At 46.8% G+C, this 19,826-nt stretch overlaps 7 protein-coding genes across 7 annotated transcripts; 2 read left to right on the top strand and 5 right to left on the bottom strand.

The window, feature by feature from the left end:
• Positions 1-923: 923 nt before the first annotated feature.
• On the bottom strand, positions 924-1,266 carry BDR25DRAFT_210900 (uncharacterized protein; the record flags this gene model as incomplete). The annotated part of the gene is made up of 2 exons (XM_033684669.1): positions 924-974; positions 1,030-1,266. Coding segments are annotated over 2 exons (288 nt in total), but the record flags the coding sequence as incomplete, so codon positions are not given.
• A 1,799-nt stretch (positions 1,267-3,065) lies between these two features.
• Positions 3,066-3,488, top strand: BDR25DRAFT_375123 (uncharacterized protein; the record flags this gene model as incomplete). Its single annotated transcript, XM_033697364.1, has 1 exon — positions 3,066-3,488. The coding sequence occupies one exon, from the start codon at positions 3,066-3,068 to the stop codon at positions 3,486-3,488; it is 423 nt and encodes a 140-aa protein (XP_033553113.1).
• A 112-nt stretch (positions 3,489-3,600) lies between these two features.
• Positions 3,601-4,368, bottom strand: BDR25DRAFT_375124 (uncharacterized protein). The gene is made up of 3 exons (XM_033697365.1): positions 4,295-4,368; positions 3,674-4,228; positions 3,601-3,620 (listed from the first exon to the last, which is right to left on the bottom strand). The coding sequence occupies exon 2, from the start codon at positions 4,148-4,150 to the stop codon at positions 3,815-3,817; it is 336 nt and encodes a 111-aa protein (XP_033553114.1). The 5' UTR covers positions 4,151-4,228; positions 4,295-4,368; the 3' UTR covers positions 3,601-3,620; positions 3,674-3,814.
• A 2,892-nt stretch (positions 4,369-7,260) lies between these two features.
• BDR25DRAFT_209990 (uncharacterized protein) lies at positions 7,261-8,431 on the top strand (the record flags this gene model as incomplete). The annotated part of the gene is made up of 2 exons (XM_033684626.1): positions 7,261-7,660; positions 7,719-8,431. The coding sequence occupies 2 exons, from the start codon at positions 7,261-7,263 to the stop codon at positions 8,429-8,431; spliced, it is 1,113 nt and encodes a 370-aa protein (XP_033553115.1).
• A 4,627-nt stretch (positions 8,432-13,058) lies between these two features.
• On the bottom strand, positions 13,059-14,336 carry BDR25DRAFT_252183 (uncharacterized protein; the record flags this gene model as incomplete). Its single annotated transcript, XM_033686162.1, has 1 exon — positions 13,059-14,336. Exon 1 carries the CDS (start codon positions 14,325-14,327, stop codon positions 13,059-13,061), a length of 1,269 nt encoding a protein of 422 aa, XP_033553116.1. The 5' UTR covers positions 14,328-14,336.
• Positions 14,337-15,466: 1,130 nt separating this feature from the next.
• On the bottom strand, positions 15,467-16,722 carry BDR25DRAFT_390901 (uncharacterized protein; the record flags this gene model as incomplete). Its single annotated transcript, XM_033698120.1, has 10 exons — positions 15,467-15,528; positions 15,586-15,616; positions 15,691-15,745; positions 15,811-15,938; positions 15,971-16,119; positions 16,173-16,210; positions 16,238-16,269; positions 16,303-16,464; positions 16,539-16,600; positions 16,626-16,722. The coding sequence occupies 10 exons, from the start codon at positions 16,720-16,722 to the stop codon at positions 15,467-15,469; spliced, it is 816 nt and encodes a 271-aa protein (XP_033553117.1).
• Positions 16,723-17,094: 372 nt separating this feature from the next.
• Positions 17,095-18,404, bottom strand: BDR25DRAFT_277321 (Ketosamine-3-kinase). The gene is made up of 3 exons (XM_033687609.1): positions 18,141-18,404; positions 17,380-18,082; positions 17,095-17,331 (listed from the first exon to the last, which is right to left on the bottom strand). Exons 1-3 carry the CDS (start codon positions 18,328-18,330, stop codon positions 17,232-17,234), a joined length of 993 nt encoding a protein of 330 aa, XP_033553118.1. The 5' UTR covers positions 18,331-18,404; the 3' UTR covers positions 17,095-17,231.
• Between the last annotated feature and the right edge of the window lie 1,422 nt (positions 18,405-19,826).

Raw genomic sequence — 19,826 nt, forward strand, 5'->3', positions numbered from 1 at the left:
GCATGAAGTTACAATCTTCACCGTATAGTGCGTTGATGGACATAGAAACCTTGGTGTCTGTTTCGCTTGGTGCTCCGGGCGAGATTTCGAGGTCGATTAAATGGTGAGATTGGAGTTAACCAAGTAAATTGTCGTCCTCAATCATATTCAGCATAACAATTTCTAGTGGATATACAATGGTGGAGGGCCTTCCCACCTAAGAGCGACTCATGCCCTAATAAATTAGCCATAGCTTAGAATACATTGCGCAGTACTCACCTGTTATGCCTCTAAGCAATCCTGTTAGTAAGGCTAGTAGAGTGCTCCCCTTATAAATGCTCTTCCTAATATCTTGCATGATAAATCATTGTTGGGTGCGATTTCGTTGCTGCATATCCTGCCTAACTAGGGAGTCTAAATATGACCGCTTAGGAGGCGGCATTAAAGCCTGAACACTGCCTGAAAGGGTCCCGCACTACGTCCTAAGTTTGGTGGTTGCCGTCCAACTGCGTCCTGGATTTAGTAGTCGCGGGGCAGCCACGCCCTAGATTTAGGGGCTGCGTTACAAAATGCGTTATCATAGAGGCGGACACTAGTTCTCAGTACTTAAATCACCTCTTCCTAGACTTAGTTCATATATGTGCTACTCGAGTTGTCCTAGTTGAATACACGTGAATTTGAGATTCGTACAAGCGACACTGCCGATTTTTTTTTGTTGCATACAGGGACGGAACCTAGCGGCTTAACAAGGATCTGCTATCGGATCCTGGTCCGCTCGGGGGTACAGTATAGCATATGAAAGCTTGCTTGAGAATCTTGCTACTGGCATATTTCTTTGCCAAGATAAAACCAAAGCATTCAAACTCTCCGGCATCCTTAATGATATCCACAACCGCTAAATCCTAGATTCTATCCCTTACTAACGTTGGCTTTATGAAGTGCGGTTATATATATGTGATATAAATGAAGACACCAGGCTTCAAAACTCGGATAACCTATTTCATAAGAGTTCAACAAAGGGTTTACACACTTCTCCCGATAGTCCCTTACCTCATCTATGCAGCTTCTATTATTCTTCTTTACAACCTCCGGAGGATCCTGCATACTTCCCGAAATCATGGAATCTAGTGTACCCTTATCAATAATCACCTTGAAACCTCCATCTTTCATGTCTTCCACATGTCTCACTTCCAGCACTCTCCACTCTATTCTATCTATTTTTGTGAACTGGGCAGCTATGTCCTCTATCACCACGGTGGAGAAGTCCATGCAAACTTGGCTTTTGTAGCACGGAATTTAAATCTGTCGAGCATTCATACGCGCGGGTGTTATGGATGGTGGATACAAAGGCGCCATCGCCGCGGTTCTTCAGGTGGTCAACCCCATGACTTACGGCTGATCAGGGACGCAAAGCTGACACGGGTGGCTTTTCATTACCTAAGCGAGCCCATAGAAGGTTATAGTAGCGTATATCAAGGCCGAACGTATGTCTAAAGAATTGGCTTGTACAATGGGGACCACTGTAAGGCAATGCCACTCCCTCCTGAACTTGGGCGAGAAGGGGTCTAAAATCGTAGCACCTAATTCTCTCCCATTCGGGACATTTGACTACTCTGCTTTCATGATACAGAGCGCCTCCTCCCTGACCTAGCCTTGTATGTTTCAGTTTACGTCTGAAAGATCCCTCCTTGTTGTAATGTACAAGGGAGCATTATTTGCTGCGAGTCGCTTGGCTCGTGGAAGCAGCAGCTAGTCACTGAGCTGAGTATTAGCATTTAGAATTACGCACCTCCTGTCATTACCCGACATTTGTCTTGGCGATGGGCTTCTGCCGCGACCCATGATTTGATATCATGGATCGGCCCGTGGAGCGGACTACTGTGGCGGACGCCTATTCCTTGGAAGAGGGCAACCGACACAAGGCTACCGGCATCATCCCGCCGCATTTGTATGAAAGCCTTATTACTATCACATGTACACTTCTCATTGGCATATAGCTGTGGGCAGCGTTTCCATCAGGAAGTAGTACGATTCGACTCAGGCTTTCTAGACAAGTTACGTCTCACTTATCATATACTTTTGTTTGCTTCACCTGACAGCAGGGGTTAATACAATTAAGTTACAGTTTAATTAAAGCTACTTATACTTCTTAACTTTTTACTAAAAGTTACAACATAACTGTTAAAGCTTTTAGAGTAGTAGGGTCCCCCTTACTCTTAATATAGCATGTAAGGTTATTTAATTTACTAAAAACAACCTTATAACATAGCTAGTTCTTCTAGAGTTGCAAAGCTTTAATTATAAAGCCTAAGAGATAATTACAGTTATAAGTAACTGTCCTTTTCCCCCTGCTAAAGGCTCTCTTACAGTTGCTCTCGCAGTCGCAGCTTGTAAAAGGTATACATAGGAAATCAAGTGCTATCTTAAAGAGTACAGGATAGTCGCGCTAACTAACCTAGAGCTACTAATCTAGAGGTTCCCTATACAAGGAACTATTATCTTTTGCTATAATAAGGCTGTCTAAAAGGTTGTTGTAGTACAGGGCAAGCTCTAAGGCTACACTAACACATAAATAGTGGCACAAACACATTCCCCTAGCCCTCACGCGCGTTAGAGACTGCAACCTTAAAATAGTCTACCTTAATTATATACTGCTTACTTTTAAGCCTTATTAATTAAATTGTAACAGTTAAAAATGTAGTTACGTTTGTTTGCCTCACGTAATTGTAGGTAGAGCAAAAGTATCAATTGTACTACTTCCTGTTGGAAACGCTGGCTGTGGGGGACATTCCGGCTACCTTCGTGACTTGACTTAAAGTGATGAAGGACGTCATCCAGTGTCCAAATCGCCAAGACACCTGTTAAATGGACGCTAATTCTAATGTTACTCACCCTAGAAGACTTAAGTCTCGGTTGGTGATGTGCTAGAACCGAGAAAGTGCCTTGGAAGTATGGGTATAAAAACCTCGTACCTCGATTTATTCTAATGGAGAACTAAGTATCCCAACTTCTTCCTTCATCCACGAGCATTTCACTACTCATATTTAAGCATTTTAAAGGGAACGGAATATTTGATCATCTAAGATATGGCACCACACTCGCAGACCGTCCGGGGCACCTTCGGCAACCTTAAAACCATGTCCGCCATAGAAACTGGCCGCAACCCGACCCAACTTGGTGATCCCACCTCCCTCCACTCCGAAAAATATGACTCCATACCGTTAGACTCAATGCCAGACTTCTCCGCTCCTGCAGACCCCTACCGACAGAACGAAAACAAAAACAAGTCGTCATTGGCTGATTCCAAAATAGTGACGGGCACTATGGGAAACTCGTGTGGACCGAAGGTGAATAAGAGTATGTTGGGAGACTCAGTTAGCTTGAAAGCGGAGACGAGTATGAGCGAGTGGGGCAGGGGCGCGAGGCTGGCGGGAGATGATTGGGAGATGAGGAGGGCGGCAGAAAGAAGGGGTGAGTATGAGAGGAGAGGGAGGAAGAGTAAGCTGTGATAGAAATTAAACACAGAAGCGGGTACAGGGGGCGACCGGTACTTTAACTTATAAAGGGTCTTGAATCCAGCTACGTATCATCCAAGCCGTCGAATGCACACCCCATCCTTTGCTCGAATTATGAAATCTCGTCTGCTTCTTGCTTAGTTTGCTAATTCGAGCAAAGTCATCTTTCTTCAACATACAGTAGAACTTCAAACAAAACATTTTCCGCAATTTATTCCTCATACTTGCTCTTGGGGATCACACTCGTGCCCGACTCATTGCCCAAGCTAGCACCGCAGCCGTACATCCCCTCTCTGTAATGTCCTCAACGACCCGATTCTTTAACAACAGTGATAAGTTCGTTCTCGTTGCCCTTTGTTATTGTACGTCGGGTTCATATTACCAAGAGGACTGTTCGTGATGAACTCAATCCCATAAGCGTTGTGCCACTTCGCCCATTTATCCTGGGAGAGAGAAGAATGTAATCGAATCTGATGGACTGTATGCTTTATATTGATGTGTTGTTTAAAATGTTCTATTTGCATGGGAGAGAAATTCGAGGCACTGATATTCCGAACACGATCTGTTTTCGGTAGAGCGGCCATGACAAGCCAAATTTGGAGAAAGTCATAGTGATAGGTCTTCTCCGAGGGCCGTTTACCAACAGGCCAGTTCATGAGGTAGAGGTTAAGGGGGGAAGGTTGAGATCGGAGATAGTTAGGTTGAGGCCAGCTTCAACGCGATTAATAACGTGGCTGCTTTAAGTTAGTATCCACCTTCCACCTTCGACCCAGTCTTGCATCTACAGGTCATGCGCTTACTCATCATTCCACAGCTTCGATGTCACCCATATTTCTTCGTGCTGGAGTCCCGCCTTCTTCAATCCTTCTGTAATTCCCTTCCCGACATGTTTCTCATTCCATATGCGACTACACGGTCCATTTAGCGATACCCAACTTCGATTGCGATTGCGACTACATCTAACGTGTTTGTTGGCTACTCTTGAAAATTCTCGGTGCTGAAACCTATGAGTGGTTGTTCAGTTTGGTTAGGGATAACTAACCGGTGTTCGTTGCGACATTGACACTATCTAGAAGGTGCGAGTACTGTTAAAATGAGGCATATGGTTCATACGAGATTATAAAAAGATGGAGTGGCAATTTAGAGAATAATTGTTGCCCGAAATTATGGAGAGAGGATGGGTTGTTTGAAGATTGCACAAGCCCCAAAATCATAGCGTTACAGGAAAGTCTTCAGGAAAGGGGGAGATGGACAGCGGGGATCAGATCTCAAGATCCATGTGCTGCGTGAAGAAACTCATCTAACGCTCGGAACAATTCCAAACCTATCGTTGCTCTCGCGTAGTAGAGAAATGGATGTATCATTTATTACTGAGAGATCTCATATCATTGCTCCTATATTGACGGAAAATGGCCGCTATAGTGAGGTTTTGAGAGGCATTTCCGGAGGTCATTCCGAGACATTGCTTGTTCCTCAATGGAGGCGATGGGTGGCATTATTGCCGAGTTGAACGATGTCCCCAACGTAGTTAGTAGAGCATGAGAGCAGCTGAAGACCCGTGCTAGGAAGAAATCGTCCTTGTCCTTCACGACAGCGCCTAGGCCCTTTTCAGTTTACGATGGATTTGGGCTGCTTGGGGTGGAGTGACAAAATAAATGAGAGCGCTCTGAAGGTTATGATACTATTAGCGAGGATAGAGACTTAGCTATTCTGTCAAAGCCTTGAGGCCGACTTTGTGGCTGGTGATAGGTGGTGGTTGAGCCTGTAGTAGAAGATCGATTCTCAAGCTTCACTAGCGGTGTGATTCGTTTATGCGGATCTGGTTTGTGAATATCCAAGCTGACGCCATATCGGACGATTCGTTCGAGGGCTTATTCCAACAACCATCCCTGCAACTCTGTCTGACACTGAGATTCGCGACCGGAAGACGGACGGATATAATGAAAGTTGTCTTACGCTTTGCATCTTCACATATGAACCCACATCGGGGTTCATCTCCTCACCTACCGAGCCCGTCAGACTTGGCAGAGTGATCAAGATCTACGGAAACCGCCAGATCAGTGAGGACACAACCCGGCCTGCTACAGACGCAATACGGGTCGATACCGCGCGCCTGAACCTAGTCTCCCTCGCGACCGGACGCGTACTGCATGGTAGCGACTCCTCATCGTATTCGAAATCGGATTCCCATAGTCTTGGTAACTACGGTGAAGGCCAAGGAGATAACTATTGGTCCGTCTGCCTTGCGCAACTCTAGAAGTCGGGCGAGCAGTTTGGACAATGATGATCAGAGCTTCGATTTGCGGCTACGAACTCCGGTCCTTTGAGGGAAGGGATTCAGCGAGGCTCTCCAAATGCAATAGACATTGTACTTTGCGGCCGAGAAAGTCAAGTCAAGGAACCTAAACGTATAAGTAATCCACAGATATTTGTGTCGATTCCTTTGAGTTAAGCATTGAGAGTTATGAACTCCAGATCAAAGATGCGCTCCTCATCCGGGCTGATCCGAACAGTAGGGTCGTCTATCCCACGTTTGTCAGTACGTTGACAATGCACAGCCCGAGACGGATCATATCGGTTTAAAACTGTTTATGTAGCGATTGAGAACGAGCTGTTACACAAGCCACACGATGGTGTCATAGGACGGAATCATAGCGGCTGGTTTGCCAGAGACCAGGGAGAAGAGTAGTGAGACATCATCGTACCAATAGGCGAGCCTTGCGAGGAGGGGACGACGAAGAGGTCTTCCTGGACAAAGGAATAGGTGGTAAATTCCGACGCTGATGGAATTGTGAAATGTGAATGAAACCTTCTGAAGGAGTCGCGATTCGGTTGACGAAGTCTGATATGTTCAAAGGGCCACGTCGGGCAGCTGAAAAGTTTCTCAATGCTGTGCCACGCAACCGTGCAACGCGAGAGCATAATATTGGCGGTGAAGGGGGTGGTGATGCTAACAAGAGGTATTGTTGGTGTTGGCACCGACTTCCCCACTCTTGCACCAGGCACATCCTGCCAACGTCTTGACCTTATCCATCTGTTCCCACGTCCGTTGGATGTTGGAAAATTTCCTTATCAACGGAAAAGTCGTCCGTGTAACTGAATTTCCTGCTTCAGCGTTAAAATGGCTTCATTGGACCCGTTTCCTATTTTCCAAGGCTCGAGCATCATGCGACGCGTCTCACGCTTCACCAACCACCTGCAAACCGTTGGCCGACCTAAATCCATGTCCAGGCACAGACGCGGTCATGGCAAGGGACGCCTGAGGCGGGTGGGCTAATCAGGACTGTGCTGGCATCCACTCCGGGTACGGCGTCCCGTGCATCTTCTTTGGCAGCTGTCCTTGTTTGTGATCTGTGCGAGAACAGACTTCGTATCCTGCGGATGGCGCTGCCATGGGCCACCCCGCAGCGCTGATGATGCTAGCACTCTTTGAGATTTATAGCGCATTCCCCTCCCCCATTTGCATTTCCCTCCCTCCAGACTCCTGCCGTCTCTCCCGTGGACTCGGGTCCGTCAGACTAGGGTGACAAGCACCTTAAGTTGATCAAATCCATCTCCTGACCAGGCGCCTGGTCTGGCCCTCGGCTCCACCCTCCAGAACTCAGGTCTCTTCTTTCCTTGATCAATTACTCCTTTCTCCGTTCCTTGCAGACCCCATTTATCCTCGAGGGCGGTGCCATGTTCACAAAACGCCGGAGATTCAAACTGAATTGGATGTCACTCTAACTAACAGACCGGGATGCGAGTTTAAGTGTTGACCGCTGCAATGAATAGCCCAGCGAACCACTTCAGCGGCACGTGGAATTCGAATACTCTGAGCGTGACCGTCTGTTCGGCCCTCGCACTTTACAATGCACTCGAACTTGAACTTCTAGTCTTCACGACGTTTCACGCCTACCGAGGACTCTATTTCTGGTCTCTGGTGTGCGCCAGCTTTGGCATCATTCCCTACGTCCTCGGCTACATGATAGAATATTATGAGCTCGCCCCACTAGCCCTCGGAATCGCAATCGACACGGCAGGATGGAGTCTTATGGTCACTGGTCAATCTGTCGTTCTATACAGTCGGTTATGGCTTGTGTTTGGAAGGGGTCACCGAAAGCTCCTAGGAGGTGTGAAGTGGATGATCATTATTGACGGTCTCTTATTTCATGTCACTACCTCTGGTATGCGGACCTGAGCTCGCCTTGGAAAATGCAATGTGCTGACTAGAGCAAACTGCAGTGGTTGTCTACGGTTCTCACTTTGGCGCCCACACGGCGAAATTTGGCGCGGCCTACAACTACATTGAACGGATTCAGATGATTGGGTTCTGTCTCCAGGAATTCTTTCTCAGTGGTTTATACATTTGGAAAGCCCTCGACATCATTCGCGTATCCGAACGCAAGAATTCGCATCGACTCATGTGGCAACTCTTCTCGATCAACGTTATTATTATCATCCTAGACATTGGGCTCCTAACGCTCGAGTTTCTCAACCAACATGTCCTCCAGCAAACAGTAAAGGGAGTCACATACAGTATCAAGCTGAAGCTGGAGCTCGCGGTTCTGAACAAGCTTGTGGAGCTTTCACAATTCAACAATCGCGCAAGTACGATGACCTTGGGCGATACGAACGACTTTCTCGATCCGACAAAGACGGTGTGGGATATCACGCGTTTTACTCCTGCATTTTCAAGCAGCATGCACACATACCCGAAGTGGATGTCCGATTTGGAGAAGTCTGGAATCCAACATCTGGAGAGCACTTACTCGCCGACGGACAGTGCCTGGGTCCGGACTAAGCACAGTACCACCATTTCGGCGGATGACATTGATGACTTTCCGGATGTTATACAACCAATCACTACCGTACCCGACCCACGGCTTGATTCACGAGACAAAGGATCCGCCACAGACCTTCTATATGCGGACGCCGTGAGGAGAATCGCAAGATGAAGACGAATCCAAGCAGAAAGACTCCTAATAATTGCAAATAATACGCTCTCAGCCATCCAGAGGCCCGTTTCGGCCAAACCCAAAACCAAATCATCGTGTTCACTGAGCTGCTACTCTTTACACGCGCTTGGTAGAAAGGGTCGGCGATGTCTTCAGGCTGCAAGAGGGGGGCGAGGAAGAAATGGAGTGATTCTAACTTCCTCGTTTAGCTCGTTCGGTGTATTTTCGGTGATTTGCTCACATACCCGACGCCTTGGGGAAGGCATGAAAGGGTGCCGATCCCAGCGCTACCCAGTGTATTTATGAGTAGGAACACTCGGCACCTGCCGAGTATCTCCTACAGCTTCGAAACAATGCCGACGTCGAGACGGCCATGAAATCGTCGGGCAGAGTCCTTTTTGTGACAGCAATTTAGAAACTGAGCCATTTCAGCATTGGAGAATTTGCCTGAGTATCTTCAAAAAGGGAAGAACCAAGGACTCTGAAGGTGTTAATGTTTCCGACATTGAGGAGTGAAGCTTTCCAGGAGGTTCTCGTTGAGAGGATGAGGATTGCGTGTGAACAACTCAGCTCCATTCATTTCGTTTTGTGTTGGATGAGATATTCCCTATCACGAACCCGTTTCTGGTCATTAGCTCAAGTTTCAGATGTTTCTTGTCTGCGAATTCCAACAAAGAAGAGCTTGATAGGATAGGGCGGCCTCAATTGAGTCCGTTAGAACCCCCGGCAAGTCAAAAATGCAAGTCACTAGCAACAGCTAGTTCGCGGTACTTTTTTGAATGATATTTGTTTAACATTTATTATCATAGTCACTATAGGAGTAGGTACCTTGGTGGTTACACTAACTATCCAAGGTTGGTGCTTTCGTTCGGTTAGGATTCAATGTGCGGTGCTTCCAACCTTGCTCAGCGCAATTACAGCGAAGACACGGGATCCGATAGAATAATTTATTTCCTATATGATCGAACGTGGTTACAAAACAACCTTGGTTTTTACCATTCTCTTCAGTGTCAGGGAAAGCCAACACCTAGTTCTCAACCGTTGAGGTGGTTCTCTATATCCGATTCTTGGACACGATAGTAGGATGAATATAAAAGCGGCTGGTCGCGATGCTCTGGTAGAACTGTAAAGCACCAAATGGTGGGTTTTAATGGAGATTAGGATAAAGGATTGAGCGGTAAGACAGGCCCGGAAAATACCTTCGAGACTTTAGCGGGAGAAAGGGGATAATGTCTCGTTCACTTCGGTTGATAGTTCAAAGTATTCTTTCAGCTTCCGATGCCCTCTGTCCTACTCACTGCTTCTTACTCACCTGCCTGGCTTTACTTCCATAGCGCGGTGACTTTCTCCGAGCCCCTTGCCGAAGTTTTTCTCTTCGTTTCTTCACTCTTGCCCTTCTCTACCTTGCTGGTCCACCCCACTATTACCTTTACCCTTCATGAAGAGACCTGACAATCTTTATCTGATTAAGTCCTAATCTCCCTCTTGAAGGCCGTGGTCTATTTCACTAGATTCGAGAATTCGACGCCGACGGGGTACTAATTCATCGCAACGGTAAGTGCAGCGCATGGAATCATCCTCCACCAGCACGAAGTTTTGATTGATTGGTTGACTGTACTATCCAATCACTAAAACAAGCAAACAAACTTACATTTTCGTGCCCCCAAATCCCTGCTTTCATATTCTACTTCGCATGAATCAGAGTTTTCGAGAGGATAAAGTGCTGATTAAGCTTTCTTGACCAAGCTAGACAAGTCCCTAGACAAATTCAATCTTCGCTCGAAATGACCAAGCAAGTCTCTACCCTAGGTACATACTCTGCTTCCTATTAACTCTGAGGGTTGGCATGGCACATCACGATACCTATGAGTTATCGGTTCTAGAGAACTCATAGGGAAAGCTAGCACCTAAAACGAAAGTATCACGATATGGATACGTTCGGCCATAGCGATGAGACTCCTCGTGGCCATCACTAGTTCTATGCGGATATTCCCGTAGTGAAGGCGAGGACTCCCACCATATATGACACCGTTCTCATGTCTGGAAAATCAAGAATGGCAAAGAGAAGACGTTGTCGAGCTGTTCAGCGCTCCCAGTCTAGGAAGGATGTTCCTCGTGCAAGGCCTATGTTCTATGCCCTATCTGGAAAACCAAGAATTAGCAACAGTGCTATTCTCGATGCGCTTTTTGGGTGTCCAGATTTGGTCGGCATACCAGCTGCAGATTAAGCTACCACTTCTTATGTCACATTAATCCATCACGAAGAACAGTAGCGACTTCGGGCCCAATATATTGAGCGAAGAAAAACAAAAAGGACTGTTCGAAGGATATATTCGTCGCTAGTTTTATTGCAACTTGTAGATGTAAGAAGATACCGAGCTGGAAGACGAGGACGGAGAAGTATTGGAAGATGAGGATGAATTTCAAAAGGTGATTTATAAGTGATTCATATGGCGGAAAGGGAAGAAAACGGAAGATTCACAGCCCAGGGCAGCAACCATAGAAGATATGCTGGACGATCTTTTAACACGTACGGCGACCCAAAAGTAGCTTATGCGCTCTGCTCTCTTATGACCGATTCAAGCATGACCTCAGGTGGCCTCTTGGATCGATACCTGGCAAAGGCACTACCAATGGAATCCTTCAGTTTGATCTTCACAACTCAGAATTGAGAGAGGACCGCAAAAAGATATCTTCAATTTGGTTCCTTATAAAATTCATCAATTTGCGTTATTGAAGAATGGCCTCTCTTTCATGGGCTTACCGGTAATGCGCAATCTATTATTCTTATCAATATCTTGCCAACTTTATGTGATTTGGTATCCTCGACTAAAACCAGGCAGGGGTGATAAAAATCTCTCGTGAGCAAGCTGGTGAGAAATGGTTGTCGCTGCGTGGGACCGCATAATATCAAGGGAAGATACTGATTAGAATATCGGGGATTAGGAAACTGACGCGGCGAAAGCAAAATGTTAGTTATGAGCAAGGCCGATCTAACTCATATTTTAGTCCTCGGACTCTTCCAGGAACTGACTTGACAAGCCACATCTTGTAGGCGGAGTCAATGAAATCAAGGGAAGGATCAACACCCCCTTGGAACACCTATTCCTACAGATTAAAACACTTATAGACAGGGCCAAGTGGGGATTCACTGGCGAGGATCCTGATATTTTTAAAGAATACCGGAAGTATCTCAACAAGGAACCTCAATGTGCTTTTTTCCACCTCTAAGCCTAGCAGACAAAAAAGTATGCAAATGCTGGGAGTCTCCTCAGCTTCAGCATCAAATTGCCTGACTTGGCTTGATCAGCTACGCTTCAAGGACCCGGATTTCACTCTTAGGATGGCTCGCGTCCCTGAATTAAGAAAGCACCTACTCAGCCTTCTGGCCGAAGGGAACTCTGAAGCGGACCCTAAGCACATCTCTTAAACATGGACATAATTTATAATACGAGGGAGCGCAGGATCCAGAAAGTTCCGGAAGATGATGGTTATGCTGAAGTGCGTCATTTTATCGCCCATCAGATCTTGTACTGCGAAAGAATTTCAACAGTCTCTCCAAAGCTTTGCTACTAGATCATATTGTCCCCATTTGGAATGCCAATAGTAAAGATCGAATTCTTCAGGACATGGATATCACAATTGATGGGTGAGGATTCAAGATCAGGGACTGGCAAACGTTCAATAAGATCATCCGAGAGGGGAAATTCCCACCAACAAGCCCGTCATGAGCAATAGAGAGCAAGCCAACCGAAGAAAGATCTTCTCGACGCCACGCGCCCTTTCTTAACTCGCTGGGTAAAGGTCATGCTTGACCGAGGAGCACGTTTGGTAAGCTTATTCGGTGCACCTATTCAAGTCTTCGACTTGTTAGGAATCCAGAGGATGTTTCCCGACTACACATACCAAGAGGGAATGAAGAGGGTCAAACTCAGACCCTCGACGGCTGAGTCGATCCTACGTCATCCACGAAGGAAGATGCATGAAGAGGCGATGGGACATCACAAAAGTCTTACCCCTCTCCTAGCACTCAAGATCATTTCATAGCCCTTTTGGTTTAGTCCTCTATTCTTTCCATTCTCCCCCACTACTTTGGGATTTATTCCGTGGTATTACTCCCCAACTCCTTCTCTATAATTTTCCAGTAATTACGGTGCATAGAGCTTGAGAGTGCGAGTGGCATATAGTGGGTTCTTTCAGCATATTTATCCTGAAACAAGATAGACTATTGGCTTGTCTAGACATTCCTTTTGTCTTAAAATATTTTTTGTCGGTATTTATGTCTCCTTTGCACTTAATTTGTAGAGGAATGTATGGCCGCAACTTAACACGGCCGCCTAACCATCCTCACGCTACCAATCGCCGGGACCAGCAAATAACTCACAAGAATTATGTGGACGGGACGGACTTGCAAGTAAGGAAGAAGCCCTTCACGCTCCTATGATATTCTAATGAAGTATGCAAATGGGATATCAAACCCCTCAATATATATACCCGAACTCCAGATCCGATCAGATCTCTACTAATCTCACCATCACTCCACGTAACTACTCAATCTCCCTCAACCTCTCCCAACTCTTCTTCCTACTAAGACTCATCTACTTCCTCGCTGCTTCACATCTTTCCATTACATTAAACTGACTCTCCTCTGCAGATTCTGCACCTTCGCTTCTAACGCATGATTCTCTTCTTCCTTGCGATGCAGCTCCCGCTGCAACATCTCCTTTTCTGACCGAAGCTGCTGCATCCTACCGCCGACCTTCTCCCTGTAACTCGCATGTTCCTCGTGAATGGACTCCATACGATGCCAATCTGCTGACCCCGTTGCGGATCCACCACTGGTACGAAGACGCGCGAGCTCAGCGTCTTTAGCTTTTAGCTTGGCTTCTAGATCTGAGACCGTGTCTTTCCAGGCCTTGTGTGCCGTCATGCGGTTTATGTCGTCGATGCTGGCGCCGCCTTTGAGAGACTCGAGCTGAGATAGCAGACTGGAGTTTCGTCGTTCGAGTTCCATGGCTCTTTGCTCAAGTGCGGCGGCTTTTGCAACTGCGAAGAGATCTGTCGTGTCTCTGCGCTCTAGGAGCATGCTCCCTGGGCGGCCTCGGGCGGGGCTAGTGCGTCCGTTCGATAATTGCGAGCGATCAAGTTTGCGAGTCGCTTCTGCTAGCTTGGACCGCACAGCTTGCAGATTCACGAGGTCATCGTCGCGGAGTTTCGTCATTCCTTCTAGTTCTCGCCGCGCTTTGGCAAGCATGCCTCTGATCTTGATGTTGTTGTCCACGTCCTCGTCACGGAGAGCGAATAGGGCTTCATGTCGTTTGTGCCATGTCTTCTTCTCTTCTTCGAGTGCTTTGACCTGGCCTTTTAGCTCTTTGTATTCCTCTGGTGTGACTGCCACAGTTGGGTTCTCGCGTTCCATGAATACTAAAGTTTTCATGAGAGCTGCCAACTGTTTTTCCAGGGGACCGGCAATATGCGGCGGTTCAGCGTGCTCGGAAGGTTCTTCATGAAGGGGATCCATCTTCCTTGGGCGATATGTGGGCGTTTTCTCAGGAAGATCGAAATCTTGTTCTTCATCTGCCAGGGTTGAGCCTCGGGAGGTTGTATCATCATCGGGCGAATTGCTTGCCGGGTCGTGTTGTTGCCGATGTCCTGTTCGAAGACGTGGTGGTTGTTGAATCTCCGTTACCTGTACATTCGCATTGCCAAACTTCTGAGCGAGTCTTGGGATAGTCGATGCCCGGTTCGGCGAGGACTGCCACATAGCCGGCATATTGTTCGATGGCACTTGGGGGAAGCTCGCGTTTTGAGTGACAAGGTCGTCTTCGGCAGCAGTATCGCTGGATTGATCAGACTCGTAACCTGCAGATCGTCGCTGCAGTTGCGGCGAACTCATAGAATTCGGGCGGCTGGCTGGATGCAGGGATGCAATTGAATGAATGGAGCCGGTTCGCTGGGGTCTCGAAGGGGCTCGGTTCGTAGTCCACATTTCACTCACCAGAAGTAGACCAGGGTAGCGTTCGCGATCTCGTTCCAAGGGTTGCGTAGATCTAGGTAGGATTCGATGCAGGTTCCCGAATTTGGGATGAATGGTAACAAGCTAGATCGATAAGGGTCGGGGACAAGAGCCGAGCTCGAGCAATGCAGACGCAGTTGCAAGACAGGTCTGGAGTCCTCAGGATGGGAGCGCATCACGAGCTTTTGATGCTGGTGGTGTGAAGGGGGTGGAATTGTGTAGGAAATCCTGAAACACTTTCTGATACCCAGGGGTTCTCCATGTCCGACTGCTGCGACGCGGGTGTGCGATGGAAGCGGCTCGACCGGGAGATCTTCCTGGGCCTTATCGCTGGGTAGACGGGTCGAACCGAGACATGGCTTGTTGTCGTGGAAGACAAATGCAAGTGTAGTCACATAGTTAGATGCATCATTGGGGTACTGGATTGAACACAGCACTGAGGGACCAATGAAATACTTTCAAGACTATTGACGCCGAATGGGCGGCAAAGCCATTTGCTTTGTGATAGCAAAAAACGCCCAAAGTTCGAGGATTCGTTTTGATAGTGAAATTGAAGGCACGAGGCGATGGTGACAAGCGAGGTTGACGATACCGCGAAAACGCATCTGAAACCTTTCCAGTCTCAACCTCGTAATCAACCGCGACAAAAGCAATGTTCTCGAACGTAAGATTGACTCCAACACAATGCATGCCTCAGCCGCCTAACTTGAGCCTCCGAATAAAATTGCCATGTACCTAGGATATGCGTCTAGATGCGCCTCATCCGAATCTTCGGCTAGTCAAGACCTTTGATGCTTGGCGTATCCAAGATTATCAACTAGCACGACGCTTTCCAATGTCTTACCGCATACAAATGAATAAGATATACCTATCTGGAACCCGACAAATTCTCGGAACCAGCACAAGGGCTCATGATAACTCACAATCCTTTCATAATAACACCAAGCCTTCATGACTATTGGGAAGGGTTGACAGCATTTCGAGGCCAACATCACGAATGATTTTAGGGGTACCTCCGGCTAAGATTCGCTTTCATTCTTGCAATTGGGAATCTCCAAAAACGTCTTCTGCATCTTGTCACCTAACCTAGAACATGGCGGGTATAATTTAGGACAGAAATTTGCATCCTAACACTCACTGATGCTAGCAAGGAGGCCGAGAGTTAGACTCTAGCTTGTTCATGTTCTCGATATGTGAGAAGGTGCATGATCTCGACGAGAGAATATTTATAGTTAGCTTCTACGGCCAGCCCAAGACAAAGCGGTCGAGAGGAGAAAGGTTGGTGCATTAGGGACGACCTCGTCTTCATCTTATTTGGTCATCTGTCAGCTTCCAAGCAAAGCAACTGTGATGCAATACATACGATTTGCTGCCCACATATCGTGATAATGATCCCTGGCAATAGAACCCATCCCCATTAATGCCAAATATTGCTAGTCGAGTGCTTTCTCCGTCAATGGATGCATGTTTCAGCAGCAATGAAGGTATAATCTAGTCAGCTTTTCTATTGCTCCATAACGCACTCTTTCAGCCGATATAAAGCCAGGGCAGAAGTCTGTTGCGATTTGAACATTCAAGCGCACTAACATCAGAATGGTTAAGATTGTAAAAGCCGTTGGCCATTCTTCTGGATGGCCACTAAGAAGCAGCTCCTCTGTACCCCGGATTGTACCTTGCAGAAGAGAGACAAGCGTTGCTGATTTATTCTGTCGCTCTAGGGGTAACTAGGAACTGTTAGGCAGTCGTCAAAGATGTTTCTCCGGCTGCATATGGTAGATCGCGTTCAGTACCAGCCTGCACGAGCTATGAGGTTTTCGGTAAGCTGTTCATAAGTGCCACCCTATCTGGCATCAACGTCTTCGAATTGGAGGGGGAATCTTTCATAAGCGCTATTTAGATCTCCAGATGAGGCGTCGTCAGCCAGAAATGCAGGTAGATCTAGTACCGCAAACTCGAACGCTTTGCCCAAACTGAGTCTGGTATAGTGGAGAGTGAATTCCCACCAACCAAACAGAGTCTAAAAGTTCGACGAAGTCTTCTGTCTGGTTAGGAACTCAGATCTGAAAGGCAAGCGAAACAGGGGTTAGTTACCGAGAAGGCCTCATTAAAGCCATCAGTGGAATTAGACTTTTGGCAGGGCAACTCTTGAGACTCTTCGTGTGTGCGGCATCCAAACACGTTTGACAAATGGGCTTGTCATTGCGCAATTCTTGCCGTTAGTGCGGGCGGGATTCCAGTGGGAATTGGTTGTACCATATGATTTAGGAGGAAACATCTACAGCGTCGGCTATGTTTCCGTGCAGGTTTCGTTGATGCTATGATAGAAATAGGATGTAGCTGGATGCAATTGTCGTGAGGATGAGGGGTGATGTGCGGGCAGGATCTATTATATGCAAAAATTAGAGCATATTTCAGCGTTCCTTAGGTATTTTTTTTCCTTACTAAAATTATATAAGATGACTAAATTTTAACAAAAATTTTAATATAACTATAACTAGTTAATAAATAAGCTTTTATCTAACTCATCTATTAATCCCATAGGCATAACCTTCTCCTATAGCTACATATGCTTGCTTTCAACAATCGACCAGGCACCTCCAAAGCTCCTTGCAATGCAATGGCTGCAAGCCTACTTCTACAGACCTAAATTTGTCCCTCCACTCATCCTCTCAGGTGCGTTATGCAACGCCCTGCTTGCGTATTGCGTGGATAATGTAGGGTTGAAGATGTGGTATGCGGTGGGTTGTTCTTCTAGCTGCACACAATTATTTTAAACAAAACAGATCAGGCCCCGCCGTACTTTCTAATTAAGCTCTTCATGATGCCGACGGAGCCTGACCTATACCCTCCCCCAAACAATGCATAATGGTTTAGATGGTGGTATCTGTAAGGTATTAGACTTTGGAGACATTGTATGAGAGGAATGACTCACAACTCATACAATTTCACGCGATCCTCATACTCTTCCACAGGGTCCGTCTTTGGACAAAGCTGGTGGTATTCTTTTAGAAAGCCGCCCCCAAACCCTCCAAACATCTTCATAATCCCCAATTCAAACTCGCTGTGTGCATAGCAAGAGCTCGGATCATACACAACTTCTTCTGCATTTCCACCTTTTGTGCCAATGACGCCTACGCTAGCATTTCCGCTCCACAGATCACCGTGAACTACCACTGGTGTCACCCCATTTCCATTATTAAGATGACCGTCGCCAATAAGACGTGGCACAACCTTTGATGCCGTTGTCTCTACAAGATTGTTCAATTCCTCGTCTTTGCCATTCAACTTTTCCGCGCGCCGGACAATAAATCGCAACCTGTGGTTTGCATAAAAATCTGCCCAGGAGCTGTTGTAGTCATTTTCCTGAGGCGTATCCCCACAGCACGTAGTCACCGGAAAGCCAAACATTGGTATATCATACCCCTCTGGTATTGGCGCTGGTGTGGTATGGAGTGTAGCAAGTTTCGAGGCCAAGGACGGTCCGGAGGACTTTGAGATGTAGCGGGATGTGAGGTTTAGGAAGTCGGTGACAAGAAAGAAAGTCGACGGCTGGGAGGAGAAATGGCCGTAGCCAAAGGGCTGCGGGCATAGCGAGGGTACGGCGTCATGGAGGGCGTTGAGGGAGACATGTTCGCCTGTGGTAAATGGTTTAGTAACGCCAGTCTCTTTATGTGCATTTTAGGCCATATATACCTTCGAACATGACTTCAGCATCCTTACCCCTCCCCGTCTTCATGAAGAAGCATCTCTCCGTCCCGTCACTAAGCTTCGAGGTTATCTTCGATGTCGACGCTGAGCTACAACCCCCGCCTCCAGATGAGGAAACTGAAGTGGTTTCGGGATCGAGATCGAGGAGCTTGATGACAGCAGGATCGAGCTTCATGGTGGATCGAATTGCGCTTTTGGTGAGGGTCTAAACCATGTAAATATGGTCATTGAGTTAATGGTGGGTGAGCTGGTGAGGTGTCATTCAGGGTTCATAACCATGACGTGCAAGGTGGCATGCAGCCTTCGCGGCTAAACCTTCCCTTCTCCCAAGCTTGATTCCGCCTCTCAGTTTCTCATTTTCTCATTTTCAGAGTTCAAGGTTGACAGCATGCATCGCCGGCGACACCAACATCCCCTATAATTGAATACACTCTTTCATATGCATCATAGTGGTTATCATCTATGTTGACATCCATCCATTTTTACGCCTCGGCTGAATCTTAGGGTTTACTTAGAGAAAGTGGAGCTGGATTTTTTGGATGCAGCTTGACTGACTAGACCTACATTCTTGGCAAGTTGCGCTGCGGAGGAACCTACGATTTGGCCGAAATGCGAGCACCTGAGTGGTCTCTTTTCTTGGCACCCTTGGAATGAATGCTTGCTTACATCAATAACAGTCAAGTTCCAGGATGTGGTTAACACCGCACCGGGCCAGTATCAACACAATCTTTGCAATCAACCCCTTAGACTCGCTAGGTACGTTAATGGGGAAAACAGATCTCCATTAGCAGGGTGCGGGAGAAGGACACAGAATCCTCGCTGAAGGACCGGTTTCAAATATTATGCCCACATTGTGAGCTCAAGGATTTGATCCCCATCAGAAAGCCACCTCGAGCACTTTGACTGGTCCCCGCCCAGGCCAAGACAGATAATCCAAGTCGACTTGAACAGCTTTGTGGCAAGTCAGAGCTAGACAGAGTGTCGTAATCATGACAAGATCTCAACCCACGGAGGATAAAGAGTGTTAAGGCTTCGTACGATCCACCATCCAGACTTCGCTAGCTAAAAGCACCTAATGGGATACTGATGTCTTCGGATTGGCTAGGTTACCAAAAAGGCTAAAGTTTGGATAGCTGGCTCTGATGTGGTGGGTTCAAAGATGGAGAAGTTGAAGGAGGAGGGGAAAGCGCAAGGCCAAGAGCAAAGGTAGGCGGGGGATTTATATATAGGGAACGTGTTCGGCTAGCTAGTAGACCGGACAAGCAAGCGGATAGATCGACCTTGTCAAAATGAAGTGTGCAATACACTGAACGATAGGCTAAACTTGCTCTTCTGGTAGGGGATTGATTGAGCGAAGCCACTGATATAGATCTTAACCTGTACAAATCACTGCAGAGATTTGTTACCGTTTATATACATGCTACCTCTTTTTCCTATGCCTTGCTGGATTTGGCTGTCCATTCCTTGTCTATTTAAGTTTAGTATGGACGCATCCGGCTAAGCTCAAACCAGTCGTGACAGACCTAAACAACTTAAATATAAAAATCTGTAACTACATAACTATTACTAATGAAATGCTCTTTTAGCGATTTAAAGATTTATTTAGAATAAAGTAAATAATTACGCTTACTAGTTTCTTTGTATTCCAGGATTCCTAATCATAAAATTATC

This window comes from Lindgomyces ingoldianus (genome assembly GCF_010093535.1).
Source record: "Lindgomyces ingoldianus strain ATCC 200398 unplaced genomic scaffold BDR25scaffold_3, whole genome shotgun sequence".
Classification (NCBI taxonomy): domain Eukaryota; kingdom Fungi; phylum Ascomycota; class Dothideomycetes; order Pleosporales; family Lindgomycetaceae; genus Lindgomyces; species Lindgomyces ingoldianus.

Coding starts and splice junctions, on each gene's coding strand:
- BDR25DRAFT_277321 (XM_033687609.1), bottom strand. CDS start 18,330: ATGAAGCTCGATCCTGCTGTCATCAAGCTCCTCGATCTCGATCCCGAA. Junction 18,083..18,140: donor TGCTGAAGTCATGTTCGAAG/GTATATATGGCC, acceptor CATTTACCACAG/GCGAACATGTCTCCCTCAAC. Junction 17,332..17,379: donor CGCGTGAAATTGTATGAGTT/GTGAGTCATTCC, acceptor AATACCTTACAG/ATACCACCATCTAAACCATT.
- BDR25DRAFT_375124 (XM_033697365.1), bottom strand. CDS start 4,150: ATGAACTGGCCTGTTGGTAAACGGCCCTCGGAGAAGACCTATCACTAT.